This window comes from Siniperca chuatsi, linkage group LG12 (genome assembly GCF_020085105.1).
Source record: "Siniperca chuatsi isolate FFG_IHB_CAS linkage group LG12, ASM2008510v1, whole genome shotgun sequence".
Taxonomy (NCBI): Eukaryota; Metazoa; Chordata; class Actinopteri; order Centrarchiformes; family Sinipercidae; genus Siniperca; species Siniperca chuatsi.
In genome coordinates, this window is record NC_058053.1 from 27,360,092 (window position 1) to 27,380,359 (window position 20,268).

Below are 20,268 nucleotides of genomic sequence, written 5' to 3' on the forward strand. Positions count from 1 at the left end.
GTCAGAGAGGGAGGAGAGGACCAGAGTCCGTTGCCATGGTTACAAATTAAAGGATCAAGACGGCGCTGGACGCCGCGAGGAGGTTCTTGGATGTTGTGGACACATCTGGAGAAGATCCAGATGTTACACTGAGGGAAGCACCGCGGGAGCACTTTGGGTGGACACCTTGGTTACACTCCAGCAGTTGGCGGTAACAGAAGAAGAAGAAGAAGAAGAAGAAGAAGAAGAAGAAGAGGAGGAGGAGGAGGAGGAGGAGGAGGAGGAGGAGAAATAACTGGATTTGTTTCTGTTTTTTGTGACTTGGCTGCTGGAGCGCTGCAGTTTCCCTTCGGGATTAATAATTAATAAAGTAAAAGCACTTTATCTAAAAACATCCCTGTAGTTCTTTCTGTCAACGAGAAGTTCAACCTTTAAGATCATTCGCTGGCCTGGGTCACCAAATCCGCCTTAACCCGCCTCGGGCTTTGGTGGAATTAAATATAACAAAGGATGAAGAACAGCCATAATGCATCTCAACACATTTAGTTTTCTAAACTTCCGTTTTTGCTTTTGCTTCATTCATTTCCACACAGTCCTTCCCGGCAGAGTCCTCCGTCCTCCCTGCTCTTGCCCCTTTGTACCGGGAGGTGGCGTAGTTGTCCACGGTGCCCCCATCAACAATCCTCAGCCCAATGTTTTATTCTTCATTGTTGAGTTAAACGCAGCGCGGCGGGCTGGCCGGCTGGTCTGGCTTCATACACAACGTGTCGTTACCGAGGAGGAGGCGGCAGCTTGGACCTTCGGCGTTTGTAGGAACCGGATCTGCTCAGCAGCTCGTGGGGACGCTCGCTGCCTCATTGGCACATGTCCCGGCGGGGTGGAGCGTAGCGGGGCCGCCTCTTGTTTTGCGGTCTTGTTTTGTCAGCCTCTCAACAGTGCAGCTGCAGCGGCCGTCCGGAGAGCAGCGTCCGACCCCAGCGGAGGATCTTCGGTGGACGTTATTTCTCCCGTTTTCGACCGCAGGGGCGCAGTCAGAAGCCTGGGAGGTGGATCCGCCTGCGCGCAGCTTCCAGGGGCAGCGTTTGGTCGAGAGGACCGAATCAGAGGACACGGCGGGTTTCCAGGCTGGCGTCGTCCCGTCCTGACGGACTGTTTTGCCGCTGGAGCCTCTTCGTCGCCGGATGGATGCGAGTGCGCGGGGAGAATACCAATGAACGGCGCGCTGCGTCCTGCTGAGGCGCACCGCGTCCCCCGCTGCTGCTGAGGGCCACAGCAGAGCCGACCAGTCGTCCAGAGCGCGCCGGGGCCCTGCGGACCACCTCGGTCTCGACCTGAGGGATTTCACACCCTCAGACCAGGAATTACTGAGCGGGTTTTATTTGCCAGACTCGGGTTGGATAAAACCCTCCAGCAGCTGCAGACATGGGCAACAGCTTCTCCAACATCTCTGCCTTCCAGTCTCTTCACATCGTCATGCTGGGTTTGGACTCTGCTGGGAAGACCACAGTCCTTTACAGACTCAAATTTAACGAATTTGTCAACACGGTTCCCACGATCGGGTTCAACACCGAGAAGATCAAGCTGAGTAACGGCACCGCGAAGGGCATCAGCTGTCATTTCTGGGACGTGGGGGGCCAGGAGAAGCTGAGGCCCCTGTGGAAGTCCTACAGCCGGTGCACCGACGGGATCATTTATGTTGTGGACTCTGTGGACGTTGACAGGCTGGAGGAGGCCAAGACCGAACTGCACAAAGTCACCAAGTTTGCGGAGAACCAGGGCACGCCGCTGCTGGTCATCGCCAACAAGCAGGACCTGCCCAAGTCTCTCCCAGTGGCGGATATTGAGAAGCAGCTGGCTCTGCACGAGCTCACCCCCTCCACCACCTATCACATCCAGCCTGCATGCGCTATAATAGGTGAGGGGCTTCACGAGGGTATGGACAAACTGTATGAAATGATACTGAAGAGGAGGAAATCCCTCAAACAGAAGAAGAAGCGATAACGGCCGCTGCTCCTGTGGACAGTGTTTCAGTCTAATTTACTGTAAGGAATCAACAGGTTTACTTTGCAGTGATTTTCTTTTAAAATATCCTGTGTTTGGATTAAAGCTGTTCGATGCTGTGAAGCTCTGCTGAATGATGCTTTTGCAGGACATAACGTACAAAACAACCAAAAAGACAAAAGAAAAGAAACTTGAAAGGACTCTTCAGATCAGCGTGGAGGAAGATGAACAGCTGGCCTGTTTATCTGCTGCTGCATCGTGGACTTTGAACAGTTTGACTCTGAAGAAGCAGCTCCTGCTGTAGCTCGCCGAGGACTCATATGGGCTCCGGTGGTTTTTATTTCCACCCACAGGAGGTCTACTGTGGAGACACGAGTCTGATTTTGCACGAGGCTCGGGTCGCTTGTGCCCCCTGCTCTTTTTCTTTTGGACAGCAGGCACCAGGCTTTGATTATGGATGTCATGCCGACTGTTTTTCTGGAGCATTGAAGTAGCCTTTCCTCTGTGTGGAGGACAGACTGTCCACTACTTTGCACTTTTCATTTCCTAACAAACAGTAGAGAACTACACTGTATTAATAGAGGAGCAGATCCAGGTGGTTTATGTACTAAGAAACCAAACTTTAAGTATTTTTTGAATATTAAAAGAGTCAAAATCCATGATTTGGGTGATCTTCATTTAAATGTGGTCGAAGGCGTACTGATGATGTGAGGTCACACTGGCAGCAGGAAGTGGGATAAACAGCGATAAGAACGATAAGAGCCTGTGAGCCGCTGACCTGATCGATCTCTTTATCCAGACACTCACAGGTGTGGAGCAAAGAGAGGGGGGTCAAAGGTCACAGAGAGCTCGCACAAGGTTAAATGAGTAAATCCTTCTAATGCACGGAGCTCAAGAGGCTGAAAAGGCCTCAGCACAGATTTCTGTTTTAATCTTCTGCACATGAAGCGAACATCCAGAGCGAAGCCGGAGCTCGTTTGTGAAATTTATGTATCTGCATTGCGGTGCTGTGTTTTCTGCAGCGTTTCCAGCCGCAGCCAGACCTCCAACTGGACCAGAACCCAGCCGCATGTCCGAGTTCTGTCCTGAGGACCGTCACCTCGTACTCATCACTTTCTAATTAATGTCCAAACTCATTTTGTAATTCTTTCTGGACACGGTCGGACTGTTTCCGTGCACCGCGTGTCGGAAAGTTGCTGAATAAGAGTTTAGATTTCTGCTCAGATGTCAGTGTAAACTGTCAATTTGTGCACATGAATTACACATTAGTACTTTTATTAATTATATATATATAACACTTTTATTGATTAATCTGACAAATATTTTCCCCAATAAGCGATTAATCGATTTGATCCAGAAAATATCAGAAAATAGTGAAAATGAACATCACAGATTGACGTATTCAGAGGTCTCGTTTTGTCTGAACAACAAAACGTAAAGTACAGTTACCTCAAAAGTATTTCCATTTTGCGTGACTTTACACTTCTACTGCTACATTTCAGAGGAAAATACTGTACTTTTTACTCCACAGCATTCATCTGACAGCTGTAGCTACATTTCAGATTCAGATTTTACATAAAAACATAGAAGCTTAGATAAAACAACACACTGTTGATGAGTAAACCAGTGATTCTCAGCCTTTTTGCAAAAGGTCGTGTTTCAGGTGTCGGAGTTATTTTCAGTTCCAAAGAGACATTTCAGCTCTAAACTTCTCCCGTGGTTTCCTTCACAATAACAGTTTAAGGCTGTTTGAGGTCAAATTATTCAATATTTTCACAAAAGATCAGAGAAAAGTTCAAAAACTGAAAACGTGCTGCTCTAACACTGATGCATCAGTATTAATCTCACCATGCCTGACAGACTCAGATGAGTTACTTTTGACACTTTAAGTAGATTTAACTAAAAATCCGTAGTTTTAAAAGTAGCAATATACCACAGTGTAAAAATACTCCATTACAAGTCAAAGTCCTGCGTTTAAAATGCTACTCGGAGATTTGAGTACTCCTCTCACACTGTCGTGAGTAATCACTCTGAACCATCACCTCTGTACAAACCTCACGTTCCATACCTTCCTTTACTGTTGACTGTTTTCCACATCACACAGAGGTTTTCACTCCTGGCATTTCGCTTTGTAATTCGACTTTGCAGAGGCGTGAAACCATCACGCTGTATTCTCGTGATCCTTCTGCTGCTGATGTGTTGTAATGCGGTCCAGACTAGAGCTGAACCAGTTAGCCAATCAAGTGGTCGATCTACAGAAAAGAATAATGAAACTATTTTGATGATTGATCATTTAACGTTATCTCGCGTTAAGGAGTTTTGTGTTTTAATGCTCTTTCATGACAACAGAAAAACCGAGTGATTCCCCCCTCATCTCAGGACTACCCGTTGCTATGGCAACAGCACAGCAGAACCAACCCAGTCCACCGTCAGTGATTTAGGAAACATATCCCTTCCTTGCAGTTGTCAGTGTAAACACAGCTGTTAACACTGCAGACAAGAGGTCACAAAAATGTGTCTTGGTCTCTTGATTTGCCCCCGCGTTTCTCCAAATGCAGGGAATATTTTCCTCCACGGTATCTTATCTATTCTGCATCACTTGCTGCAGCTCTTCTTTGAAGCTATATGATGTTTACACTGAGTAAAATATTAAAAGCCAAGACTTGTGTTTTTCATGCCTGCACCATTCCATCAAATATTCTACACGTCTTGAGCTTTATTTCCCCAAAAATCTGCCGTTTGGAAACTCTGAGGTTCGGTTTAGGATTCAGTCGTGTGGGTATTTCTGAAATGTAGCCTGTCTATTTTCTTGCTTCCAGCTTTAGTTAATCATTATTCAGTCATCCTTTATCTTCAGTCTCAGTCTGTTTTTCCTCTGTGCCAGCGGGGTTTAGCTGAAGTTCAGCTGTTGGAGGCCGTGTGTGTGGTGTGAAGGCCATGACATACCTGATGAGTGTATGCTGAATTTAAGAAATGTCTCGCGCTTTGAGTGATTGGAAGACTAGAAAGGCGCTATACAAGTACAGTCCATTTACCATCTCTTTACGTTTGCCTCACACAAAACACAGAAACATAAATATTCATTTATATTTTGTCCTGTAAGTCAATAATAGTGTGTATAAAGCTCTTAGTATGTGGTTAATCTAATCTCAATATGCTATTAAAAAAAAGAAGAAGCAAAGTCAGAGGTGATGGCAGGTTGTCTCCTTCCACTTCATGCCAGTGTAGTAACAGCAGAGTCTCTTCATTTGTCCCGTTCGGCAGTTTGAAACATGCTGAAGCTGCTGCTGGCGAAACCACGTGTGTGCGGCACAGTGAGCTACGTGAGTGGCCTATAAAAACCAACGGCCTCCAGAGAAACTTGTCCTTGTTTATGTTGAAGGATCGGTCTTACTGTCTACAGAAACCAGGCCTGACTTTTGTCAACTCGACACAGTAAGTTTATATCCTGCAGGATAAAAAGCTACGTTTGAGGACAGAAAAGACCAACAAGTCCTCCAAAGGAAACAAAACACATTGTTTCTCATTACCTTTCAAACTGACCTTTATTTTCTGATCTGCGACCACAGAGTCCTGTTTAGGCACAAAAGCGACTTGGTGGAGGTTGCTTGGATCGGTCTTGAGACGGTCCCTGTGTCAGATTAGTTGATTGTAGAGAAAAGGCAAAAGAAAGCTGACATGCTCGTTTTTTTTGTCAGGACATTGTGAGGTGTCCAAGATGCTGCGGTGGTTGTCTTGTTCTGTCTTCCCCCTACGCAGGATAAAACGAGCCACTGTCGTGTTACACACTCATTGTTTGTCCCCGACGCCCCACATCTGATGAGTCGGACCGCTCTGGAGCTGATATCTTGCAGTTTGACCCTTGTACTTTGGACAGTTTGAGGCGATTTAATGACTCTTTGCATTTGGGTTGACTATTGAGTATATTTTTAGTTTGAATATTAGTTACGGTCAGGTAATTCCTTCCAGCAGCCAAATGATGATAGCCAGTGAGAACACACCGTGATCGAAAACAAGTCAAATGACATTATGCGGTTCTTGCAGCTCTTGAGATAATTCAATTCTTCTCATGGTTTTCAAGTCAGAGTAAGTTGCAGACTGCATTTCTCAACTCCCCCCCCCCTTCTCTTTCCTCCTCCTCTGGTTTTTGTTGGTGTCTCCGTCAGCTCCCCAATTATCTACTTAAAGCAGGAACAGAGCAGTCTCTGCAGGAGCAAAACAAACTGCTGATTACAGAGCAGCGTGTCTTTGTGCTGCTTCAGTCGCTGCAGAAATTAAAAGATAATAAGCGGACACTGTACATGCTTTCAACCTGAACAGCCAGCTCACTTTGAGTCGTTACTGTCTCCCGTGGGCTCCAGTGTTTGTGGAAACAGGAATGTGTGTGCTTTAGTCTGAGCCACTTCAGCCCAGGGTAATCCATGGTGGAATAAGTGAGATATGCAGTACGGATACAATCTTTTATCACAGTACCGGTAATTTTATATCACATTAGTGACAGGGAAGTTTCTGGGTATTAAACAGGAAAATCTTTTTAGATACAACACTCAGATGGGAATGTTCTTAATTAAATAGCACCGTGTGCTACCTCACTTTGTAACATCCAGTTACTTCATCACACTGATGCAAAAATCAAATCCAAATTTTGCCATAAAGCAAAAATAAACTACTTTGTGACACTGTGCACAAATGGTCTTATACCATGTCGGCCTCAATAGAAGACAACTGTAGTAAAAGACAACCGTAGCATAATGCTATTGGTCTTCTCATCCAATTCTTGGCAAGAAGGCGAATAAACTTTCCCCCAAAACGTTGGAACTATTCCTTTAATCTCAAGTGTAATATTAATAATTATTAATCACTGGAGAAACAAAGGAATAAATACCACTAAATAAATCTATTGTCTCATGGCACCATCACATTTGCTCAACCCACTTGACAGGAATTTAAATTTTGTCTTACTTCAGTAAAAGTAAATGTGAAGTATTAGTAGTAACGTGTCAGACAGTGGTGGAAAGTAAGTAAGTACATTTACTTAAGTATGTGCTTAAGTGCAATTTTGAGGTACTTGTACTTTACTGTGTTTGCACGCAGCAGTTACCTTGGTTAGTACAGAGAATCCAAACAACAAACTTCTTGTGTTTACTGTTGCATGTTAAAGAAGAAATGGTTAATGTTTGGAAAATGCAGAACTAGCCTATCCATGTCTTCTCCTGATTAAATCAGATCGGAACCAGATCTTGTTGTATCGCCCACCCCAGTAAGGAACCAGCTGTCAGATACATGTAGCGCAGTAAATCAATACAAATGTCCTTCTGTAATGTAGCAGCGGTTAAACTAGATCGTCTCCAAAATGGAAATATTCGAGTAACAAACCAAAGACTCTAAAGTGGTCTTGAACTGAGTACATGGACTCAGTTACTTCACATCTCTGGTTTCAACCACCGTGTTGAGACTTGGACTGTGTAGGACGTTTATCTCCAAGCTGCTCTCCCTGGTGGATCAGCTCTGTCTTGCTCCTGCAGTTGTTATTGTTGTTCAGAGGGTTGATAAGCCATGCATTGTTCGCGTGTCCCTGGCATATATAGGTCACGCTCATTGTTCTGCCTCCTCCCCACTGTATGTACTGCATGTGTGGGTATGTGTCACTGTTTTCTCAACAATATGCAACAGCAGCAGTGCCAGAAGCTGCTGTCACCCAGTGATAATCTCTGCCGTCTCCAACAGCGTGAATGCAAGACAGCATGGACCAAAGTAGCCTAAAGCTAGCCCAACGTTATTTCAGCTAACATTTGTGGTGACTGAAGTGACTATTGGGCCCCAACAGGCTGTTCTCTCATGGCAGACATTAAAGAGGCAATATTATGCTTTTGGGGGTTTTAGTGTATTATGTAGCTTTTTGTGTATGTGAAAGGTCTGCAAAGTCCGCACGTCAGGGAGTTACTGTCTCCCACAGGAAACACTGCTCCTGACCTGGCTGAAACGCCTCGTTTGAATTTCAGCCTTTTCTTCCGTTACTCGTCTATGTCACTACGTAACATTTGCATAATGTGACTGACAACAGAGTTGACCAATCAGAGCAGACTGGGCTTTTTAGGGAGCTAAAACGGAGCGCTCAGTATACTCAAAATAAAAAACAGCATTCATGCTAAAAAAAAATGCTTTATTTATAAGAGTAATATCGGTGGACATGTTTGTCTCACAATGCAAAGGCAATGGGAGCTTCTCAGGTAAAAAATAGCCACAACCACATGAGAGCACATTTTCTGAGAAATATCGGTGACTCTTTTCAAAGGGGAGGAGTTAAGGTCTGCCCAAAAAGTCGTTCAATTTGTCGCTAAAGGAGTCTTAAAAGCCACCAAATCGAGCAAGAAAGTTGCTAAGTTGGCAACACTGTTTGCAACCACAAATACGTTTCAAAAGGAACGCAATGCCGTCCGGATTCCATTTTAAAATCAGCATAATAAGGAACCATTGTTGAATAATGTATCTGCCAAGTTGCAAAATGTTGATACTGAACGTATCTACAAAATGTTCACTGACAAAGTAATTTGTTTTCCTACAATAGCCGCACTTGCAATACAATATCGGCTCGGAGCAACAAGAGCAGGATTCAACTTTTTATGCTTATGTTTAGGCACATAAGTTGGTTAAGGTTGGGGAAAGATCGTGAAAACAACAGCGGCTTGAGGCACGAGACAGGATGTGTTTACCTTTAACATTTAAACGAAACCACAATCTTTCCCTAACATTAACCAAAGTGCTTTTGTTGCCTAAACCGGACCACATGTGCTTTCGGTACAAAAACTTGGCACTTCTTCGACTGGAAAGAGAGCTGCCAGTGAACATGATCAAGGCAGCAGTTACGGTTCCTGTCCAAACGTACTGTAACGGGAACAGAAAATTAGGATCTAAAGTTAAGTCAGTGGACAGCCATGACGTTGTCTACTGATGTAGTTACACTGGGGACAGAGACAGATGCATTTACACCTTTTCAACATCAACAAGAGTCTCAAACCTCCTGCATCTCTAACGCTTCCTGGTTGCCGTTACCCCCTGGCTTTTTTGATAACATATTGACCTCCCAAGACACAGGCTCAGTGTAAAAGGAGTAATAGTCTCGGGTACTTTGACAAGTCGAATGTAGATGCGAGCAACTCTACTGTGCTGACTTTTACTCTGAATCCATCCAGCGTCTGAAATCACACTGAGCTAAGATGTATGGTTATAATATGCAATACATTTAATCTATTATGTATCATTGTAGACATGCGAGTAAAGAGAGGTTTTCCACACATTGTGCTGTGTGTTGGTTTATTCCCTCTGTGCTGTGGTGTGCTCAGCAGCAGACTGAAGAATGTGTCGCCCTGCTGCTGCAGTTTAGTCTGAGAGCAGAAACATGCCTCTATATGGAGACGAGGCCTTCAGGACACACAGGCTCCTCCAGCCACCGACGCTGGAAGTCCAGACCATTCATCTTGGCACCAGGACTCGTCTTCCCCCAGTACCACGCACACACACACAGGAAATGACAAGCCATTCTTTTCGCTTCCTGCTTTGGAAAGTGTAGATGAATTATGCATTTTATCGGATGACAAAAGAGGCCTGTCAGACTCTGCATAATCAAACAGCAGCTCAGTGCGGCGGACATCCATCATCTGCAGAAGGTCACGTTTTATGTTCACACTGAAAGTGTCCAAACACTTTCTTTTGGGGGGGGGGGTTATTTTTAAAAAGAACATTTTTTTGTATTCATGTTTGTGTATTTACATATGTATACTTGTGTACAGTGAAGACCCTTTAATAAATTTGTATATGGACCTGGTTTACCTCTTAACTCAACAAAGTAAAAGAGACACAGACAAGAATGCACCAACACCCAGACAACACATGCCACAGGTAAGAGTCAAACAGACCACAACCGCAAGCTGAGGTCTAAATACACTGAGAACTAATGACTAACAAGGTGCAGCTGGGCAGCCAGGTGAAGACAATCAGGTGATCAACTGAAGCAGGAAACTGAGGAGCAACAGGGACTAAACTCGAGACCTAAATCAGGGTATAAAAGTCCCTTTAGCACGTTTATATATTTTTTATTTTATGTCTGAAGAACTGTGAAGATCCTACAAATTACGACTACTAACAGATTAAAAAGTGACTGCTTGGTTTGAGCGTAACTTTGGCATTTGATGAACAACATAAATCAAATGATCTGTGATGCTTAAATTGAAAGTGACATAATATCACCCAGATTAAGTTTTTTTGTTAACATAATGGGATAACATTTTGAACATATCTGCAAAGTAGCAAAATGTTTATACTGAACATATCTGCAAAACGTTCACTGACAATGTATTTACATTGTTTGCCCTACAATATCTGCTCATAGCAACTAAAGCACGATTTACATTGTTATGGTTCTTTTTAGGCTCAAAGCACTTAGTCGATAGGGAAAAGTGGTGGTCTTGGTTGAATATTAAAAAAGACGGCCTTAGTTAAATATTGAAAAAGTGAAAACGGTGACACGAGACAGGACGGCTTTACATTTTAATATTTAGCCGAAAACATGACTAAAGTGTTTTAGTATCGTAAACCTGAGGACATCCTGCTCTCAGTTGCTGAAGTCCTGCACTTTGTAAACACTTTGTAAACCCGCCATCCGCTCCGACTTCCTCCCTACGGCGTCTGACCGCTACAAGAACGTAGCACTTCCTGGACTGGAAAATGTTTTGCCAGTGGACATAAGCAATTGTGGCTCGGTCACACCAGGAAGTAGCACAGCGTAATTCGTCCGTGAGTCTTCACACTACAAGCTTGGCGATGTAGTGACTACTCGCAGGGCTAGTTGGTGAAATACCTTAGCTGTGAGCTAACAGCTAACACACACTAGCCAGCTGAAGATGTAGTGCTATTCAGTCACAACAGCTCTCTGAGCGTATTTCTAGTTTTATTTTCTCTGCACTGTGCTGTTTACTCCCCCCTGACACTTTGTTCTCAGGATTGTACATCAATAAAGATTTATTGAAGGGATAAAAAAAAGCTCTCTAGCTAGGTAGCTTGGTCGCTAACAGAATAATAAGTTCACTCAGTTTGTTCAAAAGACGTATTTGTAGTATCGACTCCTCTCTCATTACTGTTTGCAAACAATTCCTCAGTTTGTACTCCAACAGACGGTGACACACAGCTAATAAGATACAATAGCTTCCTCCATTTTAGACTTTCTAGCACCCTCAAAGGTCAGCTCTGTCAAGACAGTTTGCTATTGGTCAACAGCGCAGTTTTGTGTGTCAAAGTGCAGCGAAGTTGAACTCAACTTGAAAAATCTGTGCAGGTTTACTCATTACCCCATGAGCGAATCCATGGATCGTGGCGACTTCATGGCAACGTTTTAAAAGCTGGTGTGACTCAACCTTTAACTTTCCTCTATAGCATATTTGTCAGTTATTAAACATACGTTTTAAAAGACAAGGCTGCCATATCACACGTCATGTCACCGTTCATCCGATCGACTTCACACTTAGCAGCTGTAGGACCCAAGGAAGTGCAGTGTCAAGTGCGAGCTCTTGAGATCTATAAGACATATTTATTAGTTGTGTGTTACTACCGCCAGAAGTACACTGAGTATTGAGAGGGGACCCCTATTGACTGTTACCCAGCATGCTGTTTGGTGGTGTACAGCTCGCTCTCCCTCGCTCGCGACCGTACTTTCAAGAACAGATGAAGAAAGAGAACCGTCTTGTAGGTTTGCCATTTTGTTTCGCTAAACTCAAACATTTCAAGCATCAGCTTTGTAACTTTTGGAATGAACGAGTTTGTTCCCGGAAATAGCCTGGTCCCAAATAGCTAAATAGCCTGAAATGCTTGAAATGCCCATCTCTAAATGTGTCCTGGGCATCACCAATCAATAAGTTTGCCATTTTGTTTCGCTACTGGAGGCCAAGCAATCGGCCACTGCACTAGTTGGAACAATTAACTAAGTTTTGACTCACTCACTGTCTTTGGGAGTTCCCAAAGAGCCATCCTCAGGACAGGGGGCTTCGGTGCCCAGAGACTGAAGCAGGAACCAAGTTTTTGTGGTTGAAACATTGAGTTCCCCAATTCTGATTTCCTACGCTCCTGGAAAAAGTTCCTTTCACTGAAAAGGGCCATAATATAATGGAGCTGGTGACCGTAGGAGAGGGGGAGGAAGTGCAGACGACACTTTGGATTATGATGTAAAACTGTTTCCGACAGAGCCCTCATGTCCGTCTGTTTAATGGCGGTGATGATGGAATAAAGTGTTACACACCGGTGCATCGTGTTTGGTTTGAATTTGGGGTAAAATCTCTCAGCACCAAAATGAGTATTTACTCTGGTGAATAGCACCTTAATGATTTATCATATGTAACAGATGTTTGTTAATGCAGAGATCTCTGGCTCCCACTCGGTACACATTATTAATAATTTTCACTGCTCCTCAAGAGACTGGAGAGTACAAGATGAATGGGAGATTAGTTCTGTATTGGATTATGAATAAGTTACCTCGGCTTTGAGGTGGTGGCTTTGATGTTGGAGTGTGCAGAGGAGAGTCGGGGTTATCTGGGAGTCAGAGTGGGCAGATGAAGGTTTGGTAAATTGGAGCAGCAGGGAGGGATCTCCCAGCCTCCCTGCCCAGCAGACAGACAGAAGGGGCTTCCTTCTTCCAGGGGAGACGTCTTTCAGATGGAAATGCAGCCGACTTTTTGTTGCCCCAGTTTTTGTTCGCTCTCTGAGCCTCCTCCCACTCACCGTCTCAGTGTTTCTTTCTCCTCTGTTTCTGTCATCCTGCGGCTTTCCAAAGACGCTGACATTATCTATTGTTATCTCTGAGTGTTTGTTCTGTTTTTCTGAAGCCTGGCACTAACTCACTACTGCTACTGATTTACAAAAATAATGCAGAACTAGTTATTTCAAACCACAGATTTAGACTTTCTTATATCCCAGGTACCTGCACATGTCTACCTACGGTGATGTCAAGAAAGGGATGTGCTATGGCTGAAAAGAGTGTCTGCTGGAGGCTTTCAGTGCATCTTCAGAGCCGGACACAGGAGGAATTTATTCATCAAGACTTCAGTTTGGGCTTCTCTGGACCAGGGCACACTTTAATGCCGGGTTCAGACTACACAATCTTTTTGTCTGTTAAGACTGTGTCAGATTATTATAGTCATAAATTCTTGCTGTGACTCGGCCGAGAGACTCCGCTTCATCCCACCTCATGAATGAGTGGCACTCATTAAACATTAATCACAATACAAGGCTGTAATACCTGACCGAGAGACTCCAGAGTGAGGAGAGACATCTCTAACTGGGACTGTAGGCAATCATAGTAGTTTTATGACTGTGGTTGCTGAGCAATCTGCCGCTCCTCTGACTTTCATTCCAACGGAAACAAATCTCAGACCTCCTCTGAGGCCCCACACTCCTCTAAATCTGCTTTAATAATATATAAAAGTTTTTAATCTGCATCTGGATCTGTTTTAGACAATGATGCAGACTTTTAGACATTACCTAAATCTTTGGACAAGGATTAATCAGACAAATTTAAAGTGAAGTCAGACTCATGACCCCTAAGTTACGGTGATTTAAATTCATCATGTTGGTGCAGAACGACCTTTAGGGGAAGTGCAATCAGATTTTGCTAGATCATTCAGACAGCTGACAAGAAACAACTGCAACTTCAAGTATTTGGCAACCGAGAAAAGATACTGGATTAACGTGAAACCTGACCTCTTCAACATGAAATGGTTTTAGAAATACGGACTCTACAGATAGCCGACAGTAACTAGGTCACTTAAAGTGCATGAAAACACACTCACAACCACCCAGTGTGTTTATGAGCCTCTCTCAGTCTAATGGCTTTATTACCTGTTTTTGGCACACCTGGTCCTGTGCCCCAGTTTTTAAAAGACTTTGATCCATTACCTTTGCAGATGTGGGCTTTACAACAGGAGGTGCGTGCTGTTAATGGATCTCCTCTCCTCGACAGCCTGAGAATGCTTTGTTTTTAAGAACTTCACTATTCTGAAATCTTACACCGACACCCCATCACTGTCCAAAAACACGTGTTTTCACCTGCTTTGTAAAGCTCTTGTTTAAGTGTCTTTGGCTCGGTTTCCTGTTTAGATCTCTGGTTTGCTTGAACTTTCTGGACTCGTCACAGCGGTGCGCAGCTGGAATAAATTGTGTAATTTCACATCAGAATGTAGCTGTAAGCCTTTTTCACAAGAGGATCTCCTACTCTTCTTCCTTTTTTTTCTGCATTTCCACTCCACTATTTCTTCAGCTGTTACTTAAAATATGCCATTAAATGAGAAGTGTTCCCGTGTCAGAGGCTCTTCTGTTTGCTCAAGTGACATGTGATGTTTGGTGGTCCTGACAACGATGTTTCAAATTCTGTAACTGCCTGTCATGTGGAAAATCACTTAACAAAGACATTGTTGTCACAATCCTCTCACTGCCTCAGTGGTCAGATCCTCAAATTAAACAGCTGTGAACCTGCGATAATCGCTGACAACAAACAGGCTTCTTTAGATGTCTTTTTTTTTTTCCAAGAAGGGGAAGCAGGAGTAAATTGCCTCCGTATCTCCTTGTATGTCTGAATATAGTCTCCACATTTATTAAAACTCCTTCACCAGGCAGAAGTCACATTTAGATTCACTTCATCTTGAGGTGAGTCAGGAACTCTTCTCTCCGTTTCCCTACTTAATGTTTCATTAACGTCATTTCATTAACGGGTTTGATAGTTTTCTATATTTCCTAGAAAGGGACTGATATGTAACTGAAAATTCACAGAGAGGTTCCTGTGTGTAATTTGGTACTAATTCAAAGGAAAATGGAGACGGGATTCAACTATAGTACCAATTATTTAGTATTAATGGGCGTAACCTTGAGACTCTTTTAGTGAGGGTCAGCCGAACATGCGACAGAATGAAATATGTCTACAGATGAGCATGAAATTTACATGTACAAAGAATAGGTTTTCCAGTATTAACTGAATATTTACCTGGGAAAAGAAATTGTTCTGGAAATCAACAAACTTAAAGCTTAAAACTCAACATAACTGATTACATTTTGTCTCAGAGCTTTGTCTCTATTTCCCGCACAATCGCTGTCAAACGACATCGTTCTTGTCAGGAAACTTCCAGAACATTGTTAGGAAATTACTGACTCGTAAAATAAAGTGCTTCCGATGTTTCTGGTGAGACTAAGTGATGAGTTTATAAATGGTAAAATCGTCAATGTGCTGTTGATGCTGTTAGGATTCTCAGTATGTAAGTGGTGATACACGACTAGTTGTCCCAATAGACAAAAATAACAAATGGAGCAGAGGCAAATAACGGCAGAATATCTAAATTGTTGTACTTATCTATTGTTAATTAATATTTTTCCTTGTTTTTGGCCGTGCCCCATTTGGCTGGACTTGTTAATGCAGCGAAGGCGGCACATGAAGCGGCAGGCATGACGCTGAACCTCTAACAGCTGATAATAAAAGCGCAGCAGAGATGCTGTGGTAAACTTTTAATTTCAGCCAAGTGTTGCCAAAGACAGCACCCGTTCCATTCGAATTCAGCCATGATAAAGCCATGAGAAATACGTGTCATTTTTTAATCTCATGAAAACAAAGTATTGTTGAAACGTTGGTATGTTTGCACTATTAAAGGCTGCAAATCAAAGTGTGCTCCGGTCCTTTTCCCCCCTGAAGTTTGCTGTTCTTGTCGAGAAGCATCTGATTCAGAGAGTATTGTTTTGTGTGCCGAACTGAAATGAAGTGGACGCCATGGCTGCTCTGGCTCACTGTGCTGGTCAGGTTTTGTCTTCATTCTACATTTAGATGTTCAAATTAGAAAAAGAAAAATTCAAAAGTAAAAACAATTAAAAAAAAAAACCCAAACACGAAGCCTATGTTGGCGTCCCCAATATGTTGCAATGGAGTAAAAGAAATGCATTGTATTGAGAGTTATGAATGAAGAATTAGGGTGAATTAACTGTAACAGAACTAAGAGGGTTTTACTTGAAAATATAAAAAGGTTCAAGAATTAGATAAAATATTTGTTAGCTACCATCAGAGCTCCCTGACTACAAGTCTGTAAAAAACCGTTTTCACTGTGTGGAACAAAAACATGGCAGGAGTTCACTGCGGTAGTGAGAGGAGTCCTCTGCAGCCTGTTAGCTGACCGGGGGGATGGGCGAGGTCAAAGGTCAAAGCACACTGGGGCTCAGCCTGGCAGAGTAAACACAAGCTGACTTTTACTGCTAACCAACAGCCACTTCTGCTTCTGTTTCAGCCTGTGGAGGAGTGTTGAACATCAACCGTTAAATGTTTCAGCAGATTGTGAGTTCAGCATTAAGGGCCGAAGAGTAAACAAGCACACGGACAAACACTCCTGTGTTCCTGCGTGGCTTTTGAACATTTCCTACAAAGTGTTTGGAATAATTGATGATTTTGGCTAATAAGCTCCAGAACGGTCGTCATGTGCTCTTCAAAAAGATCCGCGCTCTTATGAAATCCCTGAAATGTCAGCGGCTTGTAATTGACTTAATGAGACGCAGCAAGAAGAGCCGGTTCGATGACAGTCAACTAATCACAACTGTTCAGCCAGAGCTGGAATCTATTAAAAGTCCAACGAACTGGGCTGTTTTGAACTTAATTCAATTAAACGACATGAAGGCTGCAAACCAGAAGAAAGAGCAGAAACATCTCATCTGGTGATGAAACAAGAGCAGAAACTTGAATACCACGTTTAATTCCATGTCGGGTTACAGAAAGTTCAACAAGACAAATTAAATGTTTTTTTATCAACATGGGACGGTAGTTTTATTAGAAAAGACTGACTCTGATTTTCTTTTCTGGTGAAGAAAGACTTGCTTCGTTCACAGTATTGCTCCGTGCTCTGCTGCCGGCACGAGGAAAGAAACCATCAAGAAATACTGTATTGAGAGTTTGAGAAAATGAAAACTGTGAAAACGAGTGCAACGCCGTCACAGTAAATTTAGTTTTACAATGTGCAGCGACGATAAAGGCATTATATTCTATTTTATTTTATTCCATTCAAATGGATGTACTAACAGGCTCAGCTGCGGAAATGATCATAGCTTCACATTTCTTCTTCTGTGTAAATGAAATCAAACACGTTGTCTGTGTTACATTAGTCCAGTTCCCTCAACTTTAGTAGTACAATAATACTAGTAATGATAGCAATAAGTAGAAACTGAAGAATAGGCCTTGCAACACTTTCCTGAAAAGGTTGTTTAAGAATTAAACTGGAAGAAGCGATTGAAAAGAAAGGGAAACATCATGAAAGTCATTAAAATATCTGATGAGTTGATTCCAGCCTGAGCTCCTCGTACAGTGAAGGACTGCTCACCTTTTTCCTTAACACAGGCAATAATAGTGCCCTTCACTGTGATAGAGGGAGGTTTGATATGTTTATTTTGAGCCATGCTAGCGGCGTGGATGGATGGCAACGTCGGTCGGTTCACCGCTTTGGTCCAGACTGAAATATCCCAACACCCATTGGACGGATTGCCATGAAATTCAGTAAATATTTGTACTGTTTACCTCGTGATGCTGGTGACAAAAGATAAAATGCTGCTGTGATAACTTTCCACAGCAGTAAAATCCTTCCTCAGAACATTATCACCGTCAGACTCATGGATCTGTTACTCTAACTGAACCCGGTGGATCATATTTCATTATGTCACTGGTACCTGAAGCAACACGCCTCCACCAATGCAGCCCTTTTCATTTTCAGTGTGAACGCCCACCGACTCTTGTTGAAAGAGATGTTGATCTCTTTGAGATGTCTCCTTCTGTTCTTCATGTGTATGGACTGAAAACAGATGTGCTGGAGGATACTATAGGTGTATGTGTTGTTTATTCATGCAAGCACATGTACAATAAATGTGGGCATATTTGTGGCATTTTGTGCTTCTTTCAAATTTGGAGGGAGAAGCGATTGTAAAGTTAGATTGTAATCTTCTCCCGTGAATATATTTATCTCTCTGACCTGCCTGCAAGAGGCATTGCTTTCTCTCTCCACTCACACAGGTGAGACTGTTTACCTGATAGAGATCGCCTAGCCACAGTTTGTACAAAGGTATGTTTGGTTCATTCATGCTTTCTGAAATGTGTAGGCACATTTAAAATTATGGAGGAAATCAAGTAGTTGTACATTTTGAAAACTTGACAACATGAAACTTGTTGTACTTTCAATAAAATGTCATACTTCCAAGGACGGAGCACTTCTTCAGCAGTCTGATAAAGAAAGTTCTGTGTGATTGAAGCACCAGCATTTAAGTTTATATAATTAATCTTTTTTAGAGCTTTCACAGCTAGAAGATAGACGTCACCATCATTTAAAGGGAAGCCACTGTAGAGAAACTAGCATTTGGGTCAATCACGTGTGTCATCTTTGTTAATAATATTGTGTATTTTCCAATGTCACTCCAAAAAGAGAACTTTATCTTTGGTCCATTGAAAGGCGTTTCCAAAAATACTGCAAAGATTTCCATGAAATATGCTGTGGATATTTCCAGTCTCCAGAGGATGATTTTGGTGACAAAAAAAAATCCACAAGAAATTCTTCACAAGACATATCAATTTGTAATGGTCAGACTGTTATGAAATGATACATTCCTGCCCCTCAGAGGATAAAATCTTAAGATGTTGATGACCTCATCTTCATCCTCTAGCGCCACCCTCAGGTCAAACTTTACATTTTTAGCTCCACTACTGGTAAGGCTGATGCAGTTGATTTGGACGTGTGAAATCACAAATATGGTGTGAAACTTTTAACTTCTGACGCGTTGACTCTGTTCTGAACAGACTTTATTGACACTGGCCCCTTTTATACAGCCTGTTCAAAGTGGGAATGTTGCGTTATTCCACCTCGCCGTTCTGTATAAAACGTATGAACACGGAATGGGCGGGCTTTGTTGATAAGCTGGCAGCGGAAGTAGTAACAGAGCCGAATTGACGTCTGTGTAAAATGGGGCAGCCGGCAGGACAGGACAGGGGTGTGACGTTTTGATGACGTGTTATGTGTGCGACTTACCGCTGGGGGATTAAAAAAGCTGCTAGCAGCAGTTAGCATTAAATCAATCGCACAAACACGTTGCTTGCACAAGTCCGCCGTTGTTCACATCATGTTGTGAACGATGCACAGCAACTTTGCTTGCTTTTGCAGAGTGGCATAAATGTGCACGGCTAGCAAAAGCACCTCAACGCTCAGTTCACCCGCCATTATTATTGTTTAGAAAGAAGTGTCGCTACCCGACGCGTGTTGTTATGTTGCATGTTATATCACACTAGATACTGACGCTGTGGTGTTGCACGTCACTCCTCTTCTGCTACCGGAAGGCCGGTTGTTTGGTTCATTGTAAAAAAGCGAAACCGCCGTAATGACGGGTCATCTTTACGGCAGTACTGAGGTATTGTGAGGTGGAAGCCATGCCCTAAATACTCACTAGAGCGCCAAATGTAGATGAATCCGCCGCTGAAAATAGTTCTCCAACAAATGCACTTTTCCCTCCTGTTTGAGTAACATTTGATTAAAAACTGCAGTGACCACCTGATTTAGGAAATTGCTGAGTTCTTTTTAAAAATTAAACTATACATTTGTGAGGTTTTTAAAGATTTATGTCTTTAGTAGGAACCAATGGGCTTAGAGCTGAGAGCCACAGACAGGGTGCAGTATTGAGAGACGGACTGACATGTTGTTGGTTTTGGTCTTTTCATGTGATTTGTTAAAAATAAAAGAATATATAATGACACCAGACTAATCCTTTAACTGTGCCTCATTATATAAGTGCTTTCAATGCTTTATCTGTAGCCTTTATGTCTTTTTCCCTTCAGGACTCAAGAACTTCAAAAGCAGTTATGTAAGTGGAAAAAAGTCCCTCTGCTTTTATACCAGTGTGATGAACTGTGATTTCTGTGAGTCTGTTAGCGTTAGCAGGCGACTGGACAACTCACGAGTGGAGGCGAAGCTTTTATAAGAGCTGTGTTTATGATATCAGCCAGAGACTCACTGGTCATCTGCTGAGACGTGGAAACAGCTGAAGCTTTGTTTGGTCTCACAATGATTGAGTTGTCTGTGTGAATCTGTGGGTCAGTTTGTCGGTGGGTGGAAAAGCTTGTGGTTTTTGCTAAAGGCCTGTTGGCTTCTTTGGAGGAAGTTCTAGACTCAGCTACTATCCAAACAGTGTGGTTATAGCAACAATGACTCATGAATGTCTGATCTGTCACATCTATGGTTAAAGTCCGGTTAA

At 42.9% G+C, this 20,268-nt stretch overlaps 1 protein-coding gene across 1 annotated transcript; it reads left to right on the forward strand.

Annotated features, from left to right (window-relative positions):
• Window positions 1-701: 701 nt before the first annotated feature.
• Window positions 702-2,639, forward strand: LOC122885237 (ADP-ribosylation factor-like protein 4C). Its single transcript, XM_044216053.1, has one exon. It carries the CDS (start codon window positions 1,402-1,404, stop codon window positions 1,978-1,980), a length of 579 nt encoding a protein of 192 aa, XP_044071988.1. The 5' UTR covers window positions 702-1,401; the 3' UTR covers window positions 1,981-2,639.
• Window positions 2,640-20,268: the final 17,629 nt, after the last annotated feature.

What these genes read in the sequence shown, in the direction of transcription:
- LOC122885237 (XM_044216053.1), top strand. Translation starts at nt 1,402, where the DNA reads ATGGGCAACAGCTTCTCCAACATCTCTGCCTTCCAGTCTCTTCACATC.